Genomic DNA, 19,391 nt, shown 5'->3' with positions numbered 1-19,391 from the left:
GCAATGCTGTAAACGTCCCTGGTTTTCTCCCACATTATCATGGCCAGATTGCCAAGATGTGACCAGAGCGGATAGACAGAGGCTCTGTTGAGGGCTTTTTTTCCCCAGTCTTCTCAGTGAGATGGTTACCAAAGATGCTCCTGGACTATTTAAAAAACAAAAACAAAGAGCAGAAAACCCCACGCTGTTGGATGCCATCTGCTCCCCCCTTCCTCTGCCCTTTATTACATTCCCCCTGCCCAGCCCCGGACAGATGGTGTCCATCCCCTCCCAGCCCTCTCGAGGGACCAGAGACCTCATTCCTGCTGCTGTGGGGGGTGATGAGAAATGGGGGTGCTGCAGGTTGGGGAGCCCTGAGAGGTGGCTCCGGGGGTGACCGGAGCCTTGCGGGGCGGCAGGGTCCCGCAGCCCCGCCGGAGGAGCTGCCTGGGGCCGGGCATGTGGGCATTGTCCCCGGCGGGAAGATGGAGGCGGCTGGTGGGGAGCGGTGATCGCCGCGGGCTGCACCGTGAGTGCCGGCGGGGACGGGAAAGAGCCGCGGGCCCCGGTCCGGCAGCGCCGCGGGGAGCGGGGCGGGCTGCGGGCTCCGCTGGCAGGGGAGGGTGGGAGCGGATTTGGGAGGTGGGGTTTGGAAACCTCCTCCACAGGCTGCTGCTTGCGATGACCCCGGGGGGAAGGAGGAGGAGGAGGCACGGGGGGATCGGCTCAGTGAATGAATGGGCGGCAGCGGCGGCGGCTCCCCTGCTCAATGGCTGCTGGGCTGATAGGCGCCAGCCCCGCAGCCGGTGCCTCCCTCGCTCTCCCGTGTTTTGTCTCAGGCTCGCCCCGCTCGGGGCTCCCCAGACATGTTCAACCAGCAGCAGTTCCAGCAGCAGCTGCTGCAGCTCCAGCACCTCCTCCAGCAGCAGCAGCAGCACCACCACCCTCCGGCGCAGCAGGGAGGCCGGTAAGCGCCGCTACGCGAGGCCGGGGATCTTGGGCCTGTCCCTGGGGAACCGCGCTCCTCCGCCTCCCTCCCCTCTGTCCCCCCCTCCGCCCGCGGAAGCCGCGGCGGGGCTGTCCTCCCCTGACCGGGGAAGGCGACAAAGGGAGGCGGGGGTCGGCGGTCGGGGGCGTAGGCCTCGATCGGGGCAGAGCCGTGGGGCTGGAGGCCTGGAGCGGGTGGCCGGAGGGGAGGCGGTGTAGGGGGGCGGAAGGGGGGGATGTAGGTGCGCGCACCCCGCCGAGGGCCCGCTCGCCGTTTCCTCCCGTGCCCCGGTGGTGCCGCTCCCGCCGCGGGGTCCCCCGAGGGAGCGTACGGTGGCTCCGGGCAGAGCATTTTGTGTGTGGGGATGCTCTGGGGCCGGGTGTCTCCTCCGCCGCGGGCCAGGGCCCGGGGGAAAGCGCCTTATCCTGCAGAAACACTTGTGTGCACCGAACGGAGCAACCCACTTCGTTATTTCATTACTGAGCTGAAGCTACTTGTTTATTGTCTCTCCCTGGATGGGTCTCCTGGCCTGGCTGACATTAGTGAACTTACTTGTGCGGTGGCACGGGCGCTGAGGATGTGACAGAGCGTTGAGGGGCAGCGGGGAATGGAGAAAATCATGGTTTTAACCTGTTTGTTAAGAGACAAATGATAGTTGCCAGAAATAAAAAGGCAGGGAACCAGGGGTTTCCTGAAAACCGGCTGGCTTGGATGGGAATTGCTGTCCCTGATGAGCCGAGATTTGTAGAAGGGGCACAGATTCTCAGAAATGATGTGTTTATTTGCAGTTATTGTTATCTTTAACATTCAAATCAGTGGGTGTGAATTTGAGGAAAAAAATTTACCGATTGTCATAATTATTATTCTAAGGCATCTGTCTCAGGTAAATCTGGGAATCTTTCTGTTCTGCTGGAAACACATCCTCTAAATCACTTAACTATTAACATATGTTGTATGCTGTAAACAAAGTTGCCCTTAAAATGCCAGCATGGGGCTGGCTGCTGATAGCATGGCTGCATCTTACACCTTTAAAAGTATGATTTTCCTGGTATAAATAGCTCAGAGGCTAGAACAATCTAGAGCAGCAAACGTGAAGATGAGCTGCTGTAAATTCTGCTAAGAGGGTTGGGGTTTGTCAACCAGCGTCTCTATTTCGATCCGTGTTTGTACCTCTTTCCAGCCCTGACAGATTCAGCTGTGTCAGCAGTTGTGCTTAGAGGTGGGCCTGACCTTGCTATTGCCTGAAGAAGTGCCTGCCAGTTTCTTCAGACTTTTCGTGTCTGCTCCACCCTCCTTAGAAGTGAAGAGTCCTCCGCTCGCTCCTTCCTCCTCGTGGTTTAAATATCAAGGCCGTGCTTTATTTTCCCAAGCGGTTCTTGCAGTTAGGGGGCACCATTTACAGTTGTGACCTGTCTGGCTCCGTGTGGGAGGCATTGATTTTAGGCAGAATGTGCTTTAAGCTGCTGAGAAAACTCGCTGCTCTTTAGTACTTCTTTTCTGTTGTTGTGTTAAATGTGGCCGCTGATCTAGATCACTCCTTTCTCCTGGTGAGTTGCTGCATAATTCTGCAGAAGTGCAGTCAGCTCGTGGGCTTTTTTTATGCTGCTTGAGAGGCTTTATGTGGGCTTGGTGCTAAAGGAGTTCTCTCTGACCTCAAATTCCTTGATAGACAATCTGTCAGCTTTGGAAATTCCAGGAGAGTGTGGAGGAAAGAGGATACAGTGCTGGTGTATGGCATCTTTTCACGCATGCAATCAGCATTTCAGATGTTCTTTGCTCCTCTGTTTTACACTTGTTTGGTGTCTGGAATTGAACAGTACAGCTTTTACTGGGTTCTTATGATTAATGCTTCTTTTCCAGGGGTTTGCCACCACCGCAGCAGCAACAGATGCTGAGCTTACGGGCAACAAACCAACCATCACTGCTCAATGCCAATCCTATGCTTCAGCGGGCCTTACTCATGCAGCAGATGCAAGGTACTGTCGTTATGGGAGACGCTTCCTTACTGGAGCTATTTAATCATCCTTCATGGACTGAAACCAGAGTGTGGCTATTTCTTGCTGAACCATTGCAGTCCTTGTATTTGGCAGTTCCATTTGTCATCTTTTGGGGTTTTTTGTCCATAGCACAAAGGTTCTTCAGTTGAAAATCCCGTGTGTCACAACTGGGAATAGCACTAGAAGGTATCAGGTTAGATATTAGCCATGTGCCTTCCCTCTTAGACTCACTTGAGCCAGTATTTTTTCATCAGTATATTTATATAAAATATTATTTGCTTGTCTTTCTTGGTAGGAAAGTTAAAAGCATTTATTTTGTTGTCTGTTACATACACACTAACCTGGTTTGCTGTAGATGCTTTTCTTTGCCCAAACTTTATGCAGTGCAAACAAATTAAGTATATTGTGGTGGAAAACGGTTCAGGTTTCAGTTGTCATGTAAAATTCCCAGTCCCTGAAATGGCTGTCATTTGTGTGGTGGATAATATCACTGTTCTTCCATCACTGTGTTTCCACAAGTGGATTTCATTTTGCCAGATGTGCTGTTTTCAAAATAGATGTGTGAAGCTGCCTTTAATTGCTACTAAAGATACCAGGAATGTAGCTGGTTTTGCTTTTGCTCATGTCAGCCTGCCAGCCCTTTTCAACACAGAAAATCAGTACCTGGGATAGTTTAAAAGTGCAGTTGAGATTAACGCCTGCAGTTTTTATCTTGCGTGTGAATCATGCCCAGATGTGAAGACAATAGATTTATTCTGCATGTCGTTAACTCCCCTTTTGTTCTGTCTTGTCCATTTAAATGAGAGGGCTCTCTAGTGACTCCTGTGGCTCTCTACAGATCTCCCTCAGGTTGTAGGGAAACTGGCAGTGACAAAGGACACGCCATGCTCTGAAGATTGGCATATATATGTATATTTGTGACAGGAAAAAAGTCTGACTCCGCTTCAGTCAGCCACACTCCTATCAGATATGTTTGATATTAGCATGGGTGAACCTTTTCCCTAAAGCAACATCTCTTACTGAGCCAAGGACCTGAGGCAAATTAGATGCAAAAGCAGGATAAAGGTATGCTAATGAACACTCTACATGTACTTGTTCCTCTTTTCACCTCTGAGCTGAGCTGTGACTTCTCATTCAGTTGTGACTTCTACACTAGGTAGCCACAGGTAACAGGTAATATTATGTTTGCAGTGTCCAGGGTGGCCCTTCTTAAGGATCTGAGTATTTCTGGTCATTCAGGTTTGGGTTACATGTAAGAATATCTGATGCTGGAGTATTTCTGTACCTGGAAAACATCAGCATCAATAATTAATTTGCTGTGTGGCTTCAGCAGTGGGAATAGGAAAAGATAAATACTTCAAGTTGAAATGGATGTGTGGCTCTTGGAAGCTACTAAACAGAGAGGAGAATGATTTCTTGCTTTACAGATACTGTTTTTAAATACAGCTATGTCTTTTACAGTAAGATATTATTTATGGTAAGTAATAAAAAATTAGATTACTTTTGAAGACAAACATGAGGGTATACTTCCTACTGTGTTGCAGGCTTTAAGCAGTGGCTATCTCCAAACTTTCCTGCCCTGTTTTGGCAGCTGCTGAAAAGGCAGAATGTGTATTAATTCAAGTGAGGGGGGAAAAATTGGAGTGTAAATCCAGATTTCCAGAGTGGTGGACAGCTTCTGGGGGTGTAGCTGAGGCATCTGGGCACTTCCATTCCCTCAGCCCTCAAATGGGGATAGGAAGGACTGCCTTCGTAAGGAATTGTTGAGACTTAGTTCTGTCAGCATCCACAGACTATTAACTAACAAGAAGAGCATTAGAATTGGAAATGGCAGAGTCTCAAGTGTCGGAGTTGAGGTTGCCATGTTGAGCTTGCATGACACCCAGGTGGCAGAGAAGACTGGGGAATCTTTTGTTTGAGGAGTCCAGTGTTGTTTTAAATGAAACACTGTCACTGGCATCTGTTAAACAGCATCCGTGTCCTGGTGTGAGCTGCCAGCTGCACAAATGTGCCATGCATTTTCCTTTTCTACAGAGAATTTGTGTAAAACGAGACCCTGTTTGTGGCAAACACAAGCGGCAGTGTGCTCAGATCCACTAATTGCTCTAATGATCTTAGCCTGCAGTGACAATTATAACTCAATAGCCTGATACATAGTAATGGTTGCTATCGCATCAAATTGTTCTGTGTGTGCTGAAGAGCATGGAGCACCCATACAGTGCTCAGTGAAGGGTCTTGGGTGGAGGAGCCCTTCTCCTCTCTACCTCCTGCTTGTACAGGTGAAGGATGTTCTTCTCCTTTGCACCCTGCAAGGTGGTGATGTGCTGTGTGCTTGCACTTATAGGAAACCTGCGTGGATTTAACATGACGGCGCCAGCACTGCAGCAGTTCTTCCCTCAGGCTACAAGACATTCCCTCCTGGGGCCACCACCCGTTGGGGTCTCCTTAAAGCCTCGAATGGGCTTCCCCAACCACCCCTTCCAGCGGCAGAACCGGAATTTTCGCAAGGTGGGCTTCCAGTTTCCAGCTGTTGAGGAGCTTTGTGCTCCTTTTGCACTTCCAGCAGTTGACTGTATTGTAGGTGGAGAACAAAAGAGCAGGGAGAGAGCCTTACAATGAAAACTGCATTTTGCACCATGCTGCTGACACAGAAATGCACAAATGAGTCCATCTTCAGGGTTCTTGTGGTCCATATTTACATTTATGATGAGAAGGTTTCTTGTCACTTCTTGCTCAAGAGAGACAGCTCCTCATAGCAGAGTGGTTTACACCTAAGATATAAAAGGATCCTTTAGAAATGCCAGCTTCAAAGCTATTGCAATAGAAGAAATCCTGGCTGAGTGCTTTGCTTTTCCCAGAGGCCAGAGTTCTGCTCCATTAGCCTTCCAAAGCAGTTTGTTGTTCCCAAATGACTTGCTCCTACCATGGACATGCCACTCTGCCCCTTTGGGCTGTTTTCTTTTTTTTTCAAGATCAGGATCATATTTATTCTTGTGGATTTTGTAAGATCTGTGGGGCTTTTTTGTGAAAACCTTTCTCAGTTTTCACCATTAAGACCTCTTTTGTGTCCTGGAAATGGTTCTTGGATTAATTGACCAGTACTTCCCTCCTCTTAGATTAGCTTTTGCATAGTTGATTCCATTACGTCAAAAAGATGTAGTGGATAAAGGTAGACTTCCATTCTTGGACTGTCCTTTCTCCAGAGTCGAAAAGAAGGGGGATTATTTTGGACTATTCTTTTTCCCTGCCCATGCACCCCTTGCCAGAGCCCCTCTAAAGTGACCCTACTCTGCAAGCAGCTGGGTCTCCTACAGTTGCTACTTAAAGCACTAGAGAAATGTCACTGTAAGCCATCTACTCCTTCCCATTCCTGTGTGCTGGAATTCCTGTTACTGCTCCTCCCAGTAAACCTCTGGTGCTTTGGGCAGTATGTTGGGTTTGAGGAAGGACCAAGAGCTGGCAGTGACTCTTTGCCCATTGCAGGACTTCCAGAGGATGCCTGACAGGAAGCGAGAATTAGATCCTGGTTCTTCATCTCAGTCCCAAGGTGATGAGAAAATGGAAATCCCAGAGGGAGGGCAGGCAGGGTCAGAGCGGAGCAACTTCTCACTATCCACAGGTAAGGGGGAGCCTGCAGTGAAACAAATGCTTGTAGGCATTATAAACTGCTTTTGGCTGTTCCTGCAGCAAAGGCTGGGATGACTTTAGTCTTCATCAGCTACATTTCTCTCTAACTGTAAAAACTGCCTGTGAGCCCTCTAAGGATATATGTGCTTCATATATCCTTTTTACTTGGATATTTTTAGGTTTTATACTTATTTCCATATCCCTTGCATGGAAGCCTCTCAGAAGTCGCTTTGAAAGTGAGTGCCATTTAAGATGGGGAGAAAAAACCTGCTTTGAAATAGGACCTTCCTCATTGCCTTACCCATGATGAACTCCCCATCTCATAGTGTCAAACACATGATGCAGAATCAGTTGCAGTCAACATGCTAAGGAAGGGATGAGTTGAAAGAGTACTTGTGCTCCAGCTCAGAGCAAACTCTGGCACTGAATCTTTTCCAGTGTCAGATACAATATGGATGTGGGGATGTTATTTCTGGCTGAAGAGTGCCTAATCTAGAAATGCAGGTGTATGTGAGGTTGTGAGCAGTGTATGTGCAGTGGTGAAAATTACCTGATTAAATGGTTGCTGTCAGACAGATCTGCCACCTTGGCTTAAATTAATGTTCCTATGATTGGGGCTCCTGTCACCTTAGGTATAGGACTAAAACCCACTTAGTAGACATAAATACAGATTTCTTTCTGGATGACAGCTCATCCAGTGACATCTGCAATTCAACTCAGGTCTCTCAGGTCATTCATTATCTAACCTTGTCACTACCATTCTCAAATTCAGAATAAGCAAGTGTATAGTATTCGCTCTAACAGAGCTTTATTGGAATTGGCCATTCAGTTAGAGAACATGCTCAGGGTGGCATGGTCTGCTTTGCTAAGGAGATCTCCTTCTGTCTTCCTGCAGAGCCAAGAACTGCAATAGAATCTGTGTTGAACACTGAGCCTGCAGCAAAAAGACTGAAGAGGTATTTATTGAATTGGGGTACTGAAATAGTTACTGGGCTTAGAATTATTGTCTCATTTTACTTCCTAATGATTAGGGCTGTACTGTACTGGCCTGATGTCTGGCATGTAGGAGGTATTTCAGATGCTCATGGACAATTCAATCTCAGTCTGAGATCCAGCATGTTGCAGGGTCTCTTCTGGGGGTGATCCAGCTATGGGAATGAAAAATAAGAGCTGCAGCTCATGTAAATGTGCAACAAAGTGGAGTTTGCTCATGTGTTCTCCTGCCAGGATTCTTATAAGAAGCAGAAAGGTTCTTTTCTATCCTGATCTATTTCTCTAAATGTCAGAAAGGGAAATGAGCAGCTGTGTAACAGCGAGAGGAAAATTCTGTTACAGTAGGTGTAGGAGAAGGTAGTTTATTTTGAGGAATGAGAAGGGGAAAGGACTCGATACTCCCTAGTATTGAAGCCTGTATCCATGAGCGTTGAATTCTGCATCCCTTCTGCAAAGATTGTCTTGCCAGTACCCCTGTCTGCTGGGTAAAAATAGACAAAGGCAATCCTATTAACCCGCAAGGGCTGCGCAGCGGGCAGCAGCCTGCCCTACAGGCCCGGCTTGGCTCTCCTGCCTCCCCGGCGGGTGCAGGCAGGGACAGCCGGGGCTGCATTGCCATCTAGTGGGACGGCAGCTCCTGGTGCCATCTGCACAGCGCCGCACCTCTCCCGGAGCTGTCGCCCGTAGCTGGTGCGGAGGGAGAAGAGGAGGGAGCGAATACAGATTTCTGGAGGCATTGATTCGAGAATTCCTCAACATATGTTAATGACTGTGAGTCAGGACTCCTGGGGCCTCTTATCGTCGCTGTTAACAATTCACTGTGTGCTTTTGGACAAGTTTCTTCACCTCCCTGTTTCCCATCTGCAGATTAGAGATTAATGGCTAGCTTTAGGGAGAATATTCCAGGATTACTTTGATGTTCAGATGTTACCTTGATCATGTAAAACATCAGAGAGTGATAAATACTATGTGAGCAGGGACTGTTGTCAGTTATGGGCTCTGATTAGCAAGAAAGTGAATAAATTCGATTAAAGCAAAGTCAAATGCATTTGAGCGTGTGCTTTGTTAATCTGTTTGCCAAAGCTAATTTAATTTTAATTACATTAATATTTAGTAGGATATTAATCAAAGTCCTGTTCCATGCACTGGAAAAAGACTCAAGTCTGAGGAATGACAGGTCTCACTGCAGCAAGCCTGCTATTAGGAAAAGCCTTTCCTGAGCAGTAGACAGGGACAGCCAGATTTGATGCATCTGTTATGGCTGGTATTTACTTAGAATAGATAATTCCTTAGCTTTTTTTTTTAAAGTCTTTTTGTTTACTTCCAATGAACAGATGATGGATCTCTGGAAAAAATAGCTTACTGTTCTGTATTGCCCTTCACAGATGAGAAGGGCATTCCCTCATCCATGTCCACACCTTTTTGTTTTGTGCTTTGCTGTTCCATTTCCCTTTGGCCAGGAATACCAGCCTCCTTCTTCATTTCAGGTTTTTTCCCTCTTCTGCCTTTTCTCCTATGTACCATCTGTATACCTGGAACAACATCCTCATTCCAGTACAGAAAGCACTCATCATCTTCAAATCCTTCTTGAACACCCACTTCTAGCATGGCCTGACAAGTATCCATAGAATACTATTTCCTCCTTGTGATGCCTTTTGCTCCCTTAGGTTGCTCCTTAGATTTGCAGTTTAGAATGCAAACCCCTGCCCTGAAGTGCTCACCATCTGTGTGTGGTGTAGTGTTGAGCCTGCTGGCAGCACTTGACAAATAATGTTAATGCCAGCCACTCTTGTTTGCTTTGTGGTTGCACTGCCCAAACCCTGCTGCTTATTTATAGCTGTGTAACCCAGTTACATTGTCACTCATCAGTCCCATAAGTTATGGGGAATGTATGTGTTTGGATCACTGAATGCAGTTACCTGCAGAGTCTGCACTCTTGCTTGTGCAGAACATGCTGCTCCATGTTGGCAGAAGGACACCAGGGGGTGGGATATCGAGACAGCCTCAGAGGAAAGACAGTCAAGCCATGGTGAAATGTGCTAGCCCTGATGGAAAAATAGGGGATGGAAAAAGATACTGTAAAGTACACTTTGTGCTCTATGGAAGCCAACTGTTTAGTCTCAGCAGTCCCCTTGAGATCTCTTTTCTCCTTAGCAGTTCACCAGTACCAAATAAAACAAAATCCTTTTGATTTGCATATGGTACAGTTCCACTTCCCTCACAAGCAGAACTGTAGGGCCTTTGGAATGAAATACAACTGATACAAATAGAGCAGGCAGTGATGATGAAAACCCTGTAAGACACCACTGTGAACCCATTCAGTTTTGACGGGTCTTTGTTTCCTCTTGCACAGAGCAGCCTGGAATACTGTCTGGGTATTGCAGTTTCCCTGCAGGTCAGACAGGAGTGAGCTCTTGAAGCTCTTGTTAAGAATATTTCCTCTGTGAACTTATTTCCCTGCAGGCCTCTGGCAGGAGAGGGCAGTGATCAAAAAAATCCAGAGTTCCAAAGTGATCCAAAAAGTGGTAACTTTCTTGTCCAGATTTGTTTGGCTGCATTTCCTGAAGCTGTTCTAGAATGCTTCCCCTTCATTGTGTTATTTTCCAAAATCCTTGCCTGAAATACCACTCCCAGTAGCTTATTTAGTGGGAGTGTGTGGTAGTTTAGACCCTAGCCTGTGCCTTGATGTGTCTGCTGGATCTCTCTGTAACATGGTGAATAAGGTTATTTTCTTGATATCCTTGAAGTGTGACTGAGGAGTCTGCATTAGAGGATGACACAGACAGCAGGGAAGCAGGAGAGTCAAGCGCCCGTGTCCGAGCTGATGGTAAGTTGCTAAGCACCATGACTTGTACTTTTAGGGGACTCCTTGATGGAGCTTGCATCTGTAGATCAGTGGGTCTTGTTGGAAGTGTCCTTCCTCCAGTGATACAGGATGGGGAAAGGAGGAAAAAACCTAGGAACCACATCCAAACATAGTCCTCTAAACCTGTTGCCTATCAAATGCAAAAGATGGAAAGTTTCTCTCTTTAATAAGGCATTTTTGTTGAGAAAGGTTTGTGAACTGGGCTTATGGCCAGCAGTGCTGTGAGGAAAGCTCCCTGGCTTCATTCACCTGCTGCTTTGTTTTTAATGTCATTGCTGTTCTGATTTAAGGCAGCTAAAAAGACTGTCTCATCCTAGGTACAGACAATGCAAAGGAGTACACAGGTGAAGATCTCTCTAAAGAGAGGAAATTCTCTGAGGAACCAAAGGCTCCTGAGGTGAGTAGACACCACTCTGTGCAGGGGTGGTGCAGAACATAAAACCTCCTCCTCCATCCCAGAGAAGCCCGTTGCCACTGGGAACCAGATGGCACCCACGTCTGGAGCTCTGTCTCCTGCTGTAAGCTGTTGTCCCTGGCAATAAGGCATAATATGTCTGTAATTAGTGCACAGTCTGCTCTGACTTGCTGCTTTTGTGCCTCTGCTAGGCTGTACCTTACCCACTGCTAGCTGTTTGTGGTGCTAGGGTTTGTTAAGATTTCAGTATTCATCTGGAAAGGTGGAAATAGAATTGAAAGAACCACTGAAAAATTTACGTATTGAGAGCTGTAGCTGAATACATCTTTATGCTGCAGGAGAGCAGGTGTAAAATGAAATCAGGTGAAAAGATAGGAGCTGCTGTGGGACTTGCCATTGCAGCAGGTGTGAGCAGACAGTGGGAGTCTGTGCTTTTCAAAGGCAGCTTGGAAAAATGAGACAGAGGTTAAGCCAGCAAACCTTGAGAGTCTTGCATGAAATAGGTTGCCCACATGCTAGATGTTAAACCAGGTTCTTAGGCTGTGTAAATCTGTAAGTAAAGAGTGAGCCTATTGTGTGAATCAGACTTTTGATAGTCTTCCTTAACTGGAGACATTTGTTGATGTGATCATACGTATCTTCCTGCCCTTGTTTGAGTTTCTTACTCCATCAGGTGCGGTGCTCTGTTGCCTTTAGTTCTGCAGTGGAGAAACATAAACTGATTGTGTCCCTTACCAACACACTGTTGTTGCTCCAGTCTCCGGAGACTGGGTCATACGGTATCCACAGAGGCTGTAGGAACAACCACCTAATAGGCCTGATGCTGTGACACAGGGATTGCTGATTTAGCAGCATTGAGGAGGAGTGTATACAAGAGTCTCTCTGATCAGCCTCCTGCGGTTTCAAGCTCAAACATATTTTTATTAGGGGTAGGGAGCTTAGGTCACATACAAAAAGCTGATGTGATTTTTAGTGTCTTCTACTAAGAGACTGGACTTAATCTTGACTCCTTTTGGCAGGTGTTGAGCTCTGGAGGTTCACTGAAAGTGACTATCCAGCAGAGCAGTGAGAGCAGAGCTATCAGTACAACAGCTCTGAAGCCAGGCCACTGGACCTGTGAGGTGGGCACAGCTGATCCCAACCCTGAATCGGTCCTGAAATTCTACTGTTACATCTGCAAGACCAACTGCTGCAGTCAGCAGGTAAAAGTCCACAGGTCTGGCTGGGATATAGGTGGTCAAGAGAAGTGAATTATGTGGCCTGCTGCTGTGGGGAGGTGCAGCAGGAGGCTTATTAACAAAAGCTTACGCTTTAGGAGCAAAGAGCATAAAAAATAAAGACAAGCATGCAGATAAAATAAACCTCTTTTGCAGAGCTGGCAAGCAACTTGCTTGAGAGCAGTGTGGGTGGATCCACAGGCAGCCATGCTCTTAAGCTTTCATACCACTTCATTGTTAAAGAGCAGTCAAGAGAATGGAAAGCGTAGCTCATGCCTATTATTTTCTGTATTTTGAATACATATAAATGGAGTTTTCTCCTCTCTCTCAGAATTTCCAATCCCACATGGCTGGAATTCAGCACCAGCAGAGACTCGGGGAGATCCAGCACATGAGCAATGTTTGTTTTGTTTCACTCCTGCCCATGGTGAAGGAGCAGAAGGCAGTAGCAGAAAAAGATGGGTAAGTGTTGGTTTGCACTAGAAAGCTCAGTCTGAATGTGGACCTGAAATTCCTCACTGTGCCAGGGCTCCCCTGTTGTCTAGATAAGGTACAAAATCCCTCTAGTTTCAGGAGCCTTAATCTCCTTCAGGCAACTTTCTTCCTGCTGAAGGATACCAGGGTTGACTTTGACCTGCTGTGTAGTTTTTAATACAGTAGATCCATTTGGAGTCTTGTTTTAACCGGTGCCTTTCTGTCAGCATGAGATAAAGTAACCTATATAAGTGGGTGGGAAGGGGAGAAGATAAATCCGAGCCTGTAAAGATAGGAATGCTGGGGAAAACAATGCCAGGAACAGATTGCAAATTGCAGTATTCCATGGAAGTGTGACTTACAGATATATCTGTTCTCACTTTCAGAGAGACCCAGCAGCGATGGTGTAACACTTGTCAGATACACTTCACGGGGGATCTAATCAAACATCGCAGGACCCAAGAACACAAGGTAGCAACCACAGCATGGATTTTATCTGTGCACTGACCTTTCCTGGGGATTGAGTGGAAGTGTCTAGCATCTCCTGCTCCCCAGGCAGCAAAGGAAGAGCAATTGGAGTGGAGAGATGCACGTAAAATTCTGCTAGTAACATCCTCACTGTTGAAGGGCACTGCCATGCTGCCTCCTGCCTCTGAACACTGGCACTGTTGGAGCTTCCAGTTGTGTCAATACGGCCTGAAGCATCTCTAGTTTATAATTCTTGGCGTTTCTCAATAAATATGGCCTCTCATACTTACCTAATCAATTGAATGGAGGAATTGGTGGGCAGTCTGTAAAGTGTTTCTCTCGTAACTTAATGAATTGTCCTTTCCTTAGCTGGCCAAACGCTCGCTTCGTCCCTTCTGCACTGTCTGCAGCCGCCACTTCAAGACCCCTCGCAAGTTTGTGGAGCATATGAAGTCTGCTGAGCACAAGCAGAAAGCCAAAGAGGTAATCCTGCCCGAGTGGAGAGCTGTGCGGGACTGGAGGCAGCTACACTGTGGAGCAGGTTAACTTTCTGCCTCCCTGACTACTGAAGGGAAGAAAGGAAGACAGGCAGTTCTTCCAACCCTGTTTTAGTTTTAATCCTTTGCTGGACTTCAGTTGTTAGAGCTTAAAGAAATTGAGTGAAAAAGGAACAATGAGTTAGTTGTCTCTAGAAATGAGATAGATCTGTGCCTCTCTTGCAGTCCCTTGTACTCATCACGTGCAGTCTGTTCAGAATCTGGGTCTTTGGTTAAATGGAGAGTGCAAAGTCGGTCTGATCTTTCTTTTCTGTATGTGACAGGTGAGACTAGGAGAGAAGGAGTTGGGCAGCCCAGAAGATTCAGAGGAGTTGATCACAGTGGATGCTGTTGGCTGTTTTGAAGATGATGATGATGAAGAAGAGGAGGAGGAGGGGGCAGCTGGTGAGGAGGAAGACCTTGATGTAGTGCTGATAGAGAATGAGGATTCTGCTGCTAAGCAGGTATGCCATACGAAAGGAGAAGGAATGACCTGTCTGAGAATCTGCTGTGGGATCCTGTGACTTCATTGGTTGAGCTCCAGGTTTCGAGAGTCCAGTCAAGTTTGTACCCTGCAGCAGGAGGGTGCGAGGGCTCTGGGGTTCTTCCAGCGTGCAGGAGAATGCAAAGGAGAATCAGGCACTACCTGTGGGATACAGGAGGGTGTTTCTGCTGTGCTCTACAGCTCCTACTGGTGTCTTCAAACATTATCATGTTGTTGAGGAGCATAAGCAGTGTTTTTTAAGGGAAAGACTTTCTGACAGACACTGACATAGTCTCTTTGAATGGCCCCACAGTACTTGGGTCTTGTAGCATAATGTATGTATGGAGGTTTATCTTGATAAGTATTTTACAAGTAGAGAGCAGTTGCCAAGAAGGAGGTACATGGCTAAGCTGCTTCAGGCTTGGAGTGCAAGGGGCGTTTTTAACCCCTGTAATGGAGTGGTCTGCTGACACTGGGGTTTGTATCTGGCTCTAACCAGATGCTGTGCAGCTCTGTCTCTGGTATGTGAATCCTGTTTTGCTCCTAAGCTTACCAGAAAAGCCCAGGAAGGTAATTGGCATAGATACAGTAGGCACTAATGTTCTTTTGGTTTCCAGACTGGGCTGAAGGAAGTGTCTTTGGAGGATTACGAAGGAAGCGAGAAGTATTGTCCAGACACAGCCTATGGTAAGCAAGCAGAGTTAAGAGCAAAGGTCCACAGAGCCTTCTCTGGCCACACACTGTATCTGTAAGAGAAGATGGTCTCTACCTACTGCTGTGATAACTTCTTGGGCCATGGTGCTTCAGCATTTGCATTGGACTGGTGCAGGTCACTGCTGCCTGGAGAAAGAGCCAAACATTGCTTTATTACTGTGTGATAAATCATAAGGATGTGGTTGATGTTTGTCAGCAGCCTTTTGCTTTGAAGAAGAAAGGGTGAGAGCCTAAGGTAGGAAATGGACGAGTAGGGCAGGAGAAGAAAGTAGGTAGCAAATGAGAGATGCTCTGGAAAGATGGAGCCTGGAAGCATATTGACTGGAATGCTTTCCAACAGAAATGTAGCTTGTACAGAGATACTGAGCAGTACTGACAAGTATCAAGCTCTCTGCTAGAGCCCAAACTGTGCATGTTTCCCCTGCTTCAGAACCCCCACGCTCCACCTAGCACTTACTCAGACATGTTGCTGGACTGGTGGGCAGTGTTGCCTCCAGATGGCTGTCCCTGATCCCCACCCTGCAAGCGATTCTGACTTTAAACCTCTAACGGCCACTGGTGTTGTGAGGAGGGCAGCTCTGCAGAGGCTGTTTTGTGCCCAAGGAGAGCTCTGTTTACACCAATCTTCCATATCACTGTAACCTTCCACTATCGTGTGGCAGATGGAATAATGATTCATGCTGTGAATGTTCTCTGCGTGTTCCTCTTGCGCGCCTGCTGTCTTCTGCTTGGTTTGATCCCATTACATTAGATCACATGTTCTCTGTAGTTTTCCATTGTATTCTTTTTTTCCCTTCCCCCCCACTTTAATGCTCTGTGTAGTTTCTTTGCTCTGGCAGCCAGATTTCTCTCTGAATATCCACCACACAGCCATTCCATGGTAAGATGAGATATTCAGCAAGTTGTCTTGCAACTCCCTGATTAACAGAAGCAAAGCTTTCCACTTTTCTTCCCCCTTCAACCCTTTCCCCTTTAACATGCTTTCATTATTTGAGTTCCATTCAATGTGATCTGTGATTTCCCTTCCCCTCCCGTTTCACAGGCCTGGATTTTCTGGTCCCCGTCGCAGGTTACCTCTGCAGGCTGTGTCACAAATTCTACCATAGCGACTCTGCTGCCCGGCTCGCACACTGCAAGTCCCTGATGCATTTTGAGAACTTTCAGGTTAGACCCTTTGGCGATTGCATGGCCTGGCATTTGTTACCCCCCGTGCGTGTCTCTTCAGCCAATCCACCACGTTAGCTGTCCTGTCTTCAGTTCATTCCCATCATCCTTGGTGTCCGTTGTGCCATAGATTTCTCCTGGTGTGCTCTGTGTTTGTCTCCCATCACCCCTGTAGATCTAAAAGCAGTCCAGTCCCGCTTCCCAGCTACTGCTGCTGTCATCTTGTTGCCCATTTCTGGCTGGAAATCTTCCTCAGAGTGTCTGCTCTGTTTGCTGAACCTGTGGAGTCTATCGTTCAGTCTAGGCCTCTTTGTTAGACAGATTACAGGTGGGTCTAGATGGGGAAAGAACAAGAGAGAGGGGCTGTTCCTTGTAAAGAAAGCTTGTACATAATGCATCTTTGCCTGTGATACTGCAGGAGCAGCTCCACTAGCCAAAATTGTGGGTGTGATTCATCCATGAAGGAGCCTGGTAAAATCAGATCCTCACCTTAGATATCTGGAAATTTAACATTACAGACTCTTTATGTGATGGACGCTACGAGCTGGTGAGAATCCATTTGGTCCCCAGGGTCAGCCTGCAACAGGAATTGAGTCTGTCTGTCTGTCTGTCTGCTGCCCTTTCCTAGAAGCTCCTCAGCACAAAGCTCTGCCAACTGATGCTGTTCCTTTGCTTTACTGGCTCCACCTAAAGGAGCCATACTGCCCTTTGCTGCTTTGTAGAAGCTTTTCCTACTGGGCTGTCCTGGAATCTGCCTCCATTGTTCTGTCCTTGTTGACTTGCCAGGGGGTGAGGGGCCTTGTGGTGGGTACACAGGGCTTGCACTGCCTCTGCCCTCTCCCATGACCACTGCCAGGGCCCTGCCTGTGCAAGGAGGGAGGCTCCCACACTGACTTTGTCCTCTGCACCCAAAACCTGCTCCAACAAAAGCCAGTGTGCTTCCCTACCAGCTTTTGGTAGTGTTTTAAGAAACAAACACACCCCAAACCTCATGTTTTTCTTCTAGTCTTCAGGCAGGTTAACTATTCTTAGTCAACAGTCCCTGCCTCCAGTAAGGGGTGGGTGCTGCAGAAGCCAGCACTTAGCAGTAGATTTGGAATGGCAAATACCAGGAGAAGACCACAGCTGTTCCTTCATGGTTGCTCATCCTCTCCCACTCCTGCAGTAAGACATTTCAGGGAAGAAGGAATCGGCCTTGCAGTCTTCCTGGCTTATTTTAGATCAGCTAGAGTGAAATGGCAGCAGCGGTGTGTTATGCCTCCCTTTTGGCCCACTTAGAGTTGAAATCAGATGCTCTTCATATGGATGCCAGAGTGACCTGGAGGGATTATTTATAACAGAGTCCAACCTTAAATACCTGCAGGCAAGTAACGATTATTCCAGGGTGCCTTGGGGTTCTTGCAGTCTGAGTTAAATCATTGTTAGTTTCTGGGGTACTCTATCTGAGTAGCAGAGGGTTTCAAAGCAGAGAACTGTCTGCTGGTGAAGCAGTTCACAGCATCACTCTGGAAACAAGTTGATGTGCTTGTATCTGGTTCAGTTTGGCTACATTATGACTTGACTGATCTAATTCTGTTATGATTTCGTGCATAACCCACTATTTGAGGACAGAGAAAGAACAAGCCTGCAGTGATAAACTGAATTACAATGTGAAGCTGCCTGTGTGGTGCGCTGTAATTCCACACTACAAACTATGGGAGCACTGCTAAATTGTCAGGTCTAATGCTAGTGCCAGTTCAAGGGACCTGTTAAGCAGAAAGCCAAAAGTGAATTGATTATGGAGGGAACTGCTGAGGATTGTTTTATCTTCAGCTCATACTCTGGGTCTTGAAGACCTGATTCCTGCTGCATGTTGGATGGTTACACAGAATTGCTGTCTTTGTGAAATCCAGTCTTGCAAATGGCTGTTGGCCATTTTAATCTCCTTACAGACCTCTACTGGTTCCTCGTGGTAGCGAGTGCAAATGAGCCATCTTATCAATGAGATGCTTACCTGTCTTCTGTAGAGAACCTCAGTGCCCTGTAACAGGAAGATATTCTTGGTATCTTAGTGTTCCTGTCAACGGTTTCACTGAGTGCACAGATTGTATCAACAGAGTGGAAAAACCTTAAGCTTTCAACTGAAGTCTTGCTTGGGCTGGTGAACATTAAATCACTCTGCTATAGCAGAGGGCAGTGCCTTGTGTATCCAGGGAACATGTCCAGAGTTACATCCTGGCAGTAGCTGAAGCAGGAGGTGCCACTTACACTGTTACATCCATAAAATCCTGAGTCTGACTAAGATTAACCATTGCCAAAACATGATTTTTTTTTGGCTGGGGAGCCAGGGGTCTGCCATGCACTCGCTCAGCACTCAGTAATGTGAGAGGGATTGCAGTTGTTAATATTGCCACTTTTCCTCACAGGAGCTGACCCTTCTCTGCTCGAAAGCCTCAGCAGCCAGGCCAGGAAAGCTGCTGAGACAAGTCGTGCCCCTGCAGATTGTAGCTGCTGCTCACCACTGTTTTTGTACAGGTTTTCCTGGACCAGATGCCGCTTGCTGCAGTGCCTGAGCTGGATTGGTCTCTCATGTTGGTTTGTTTGTATTTGCAGAGATACAAGGCAGCGAGGCATCGTGCCACAGCTGCCTACCCCGAGGCTCCTTTGCATTCCCAGGGCTCCAGCTCCCAATTGCTGGATGATCCAAAACAGCCTCCTGCTCCAGCAGCAGATACCAGCAAGAAAACTGATGATCGTGTGATAGAGAAAGGGGGCACAGAGCTGTCAGCCCTGCAAGAACAAGCTCCAAGGTCTCTGGAGGGTAAGGGTGAGCTGGCCACCTCTGTAGCAGAGGGCAAAGGCCTGGCCAGTGTGACTGATGATGTGTGTGGAATCATGGTTGTAGACGAAGAGAACCTACAGGAAGAGCGCAAGCCCACTACCACTAGTGCCGACTGGCCGCTCCCCGAGGAGAATCGCGCGGCAGGGGAGTTGTGGGCATCCACCGTGTGTGAGGAGGAGGAAGCCAATGCAGCCAGGCAAAGGGAAGGCACAGACGACTGCCAGGATCTGGGGAGTGGATGGGGTTTAGCACAGAATGAGGCAGAGGCAGAGCCTTCCTCCCTAGCCAAAGGTGAGACAGCCAGTCTTACCTCTGCTGGGTGCAGACGCTCTTCTAGGCACAAACCCAGATAGAGTGGCCTTAAAGGGAGAGCCCTTTACATATGATATTTGCTGGAAATGTTTATTTTCTGAGTCTTTTAATAGAGCAAAAACCTTCAACTTTACTGCTGTTTTTATTTTAAGAATAAAAGAAGCCTGGCTTTAGCGTGTCTAATACAGGATGGTGTTGGTTATTACTTGTACGGTTGGGATACAGCAACTGTGTGGAGAAACTGAGGCTTGGATTGTTGAACCTGGAAATGGGATTGTCACAGGGGACAAAGTCCATGAAGTAGATGGATGCAGACTTACTAGTAATTCTTTGTAG

At 47.3% G+C, this 19,391-nt stretch overlaps 1 protein-coding gene across 4 annotated transcripts; it reads left to right on the top strand.

The window, feature by feature from the left end:
• The first annotated feature begins 106 nt into the window (after positions 1-106).
• Positions 107-19,240, top strand: CIZ1 (CDKN1A interacting zinc finger protein 1). Of its 4 annotated transcripts, none has more exons than XM_061476825.1 (16): positions 107-307; positions 819-946; positions 2,828-2,943; positions 5,309-5,472; positions 6,448-6,583; positions 7,487-7,547; positions 10,332-10,411; positions 10,768-10,847; positions 11,885-12,067; positions 12,414-12,544; positions 12,943-13,027; positions 13,394-13,507; positions 13,845-14,024; positions 14,662-14,731; positions 15,801-15,922; positions 18,515-19,240. In XM_061476825.1, exons 1-16 carry the CDS (start codon positions 122-124, stop codon positions 19,094-19,096), a joined length of 2,418 nt encoding a protein of 805 aa, XP_061332809.1. In that variant the 5' UTR covers positions 107-121; the 3' UTR covers positions 19,097-19,240. The 4 variants fall into 4 exon arrangements, with proteins under 4 accessions (XP_061332809.1, XP_061332807.1, XP_061332806.1 ...); XM_061476823.1 differs by lacking the exon at positions 107-307 and having other exon boundaries at positions 607-946; positions 18,515-18,722; positions 18,807-19,240; XM_061476822.1 differs by lacking the exon at positions 107-307 and having other exon boundaries at positions 607-946; positions 18,578-19,240.
• The last annotated feature ends 151 nt before the right edge of the window (positions 19,241-19,391 follow it).

The sequence above is a fragment of the Pezoporus flaviventris genome, unplaced genomic scaffold, assembly GCF_033815535.1.
Source record: "Pezoporus flaviventris isolate CSIRO_AGI_PZ_B2104156 unplaced genomic scaffold, CSIRO_AGI_Pfla_v1 ptg000097l, whole genome shotgun sequence".
In the NCBI taxonomy this organism is placed as follows: Eukaryota; Metazoa; Chordata; class Aves; order Psittaciformes; family Psittacidae; genus Pezoporus; species Pezoporus flaviventris.
Note: the sequence above shows the minus strand (reverse complement) of the source record. Positions and strands in the feature narration are given on the sequence as shown.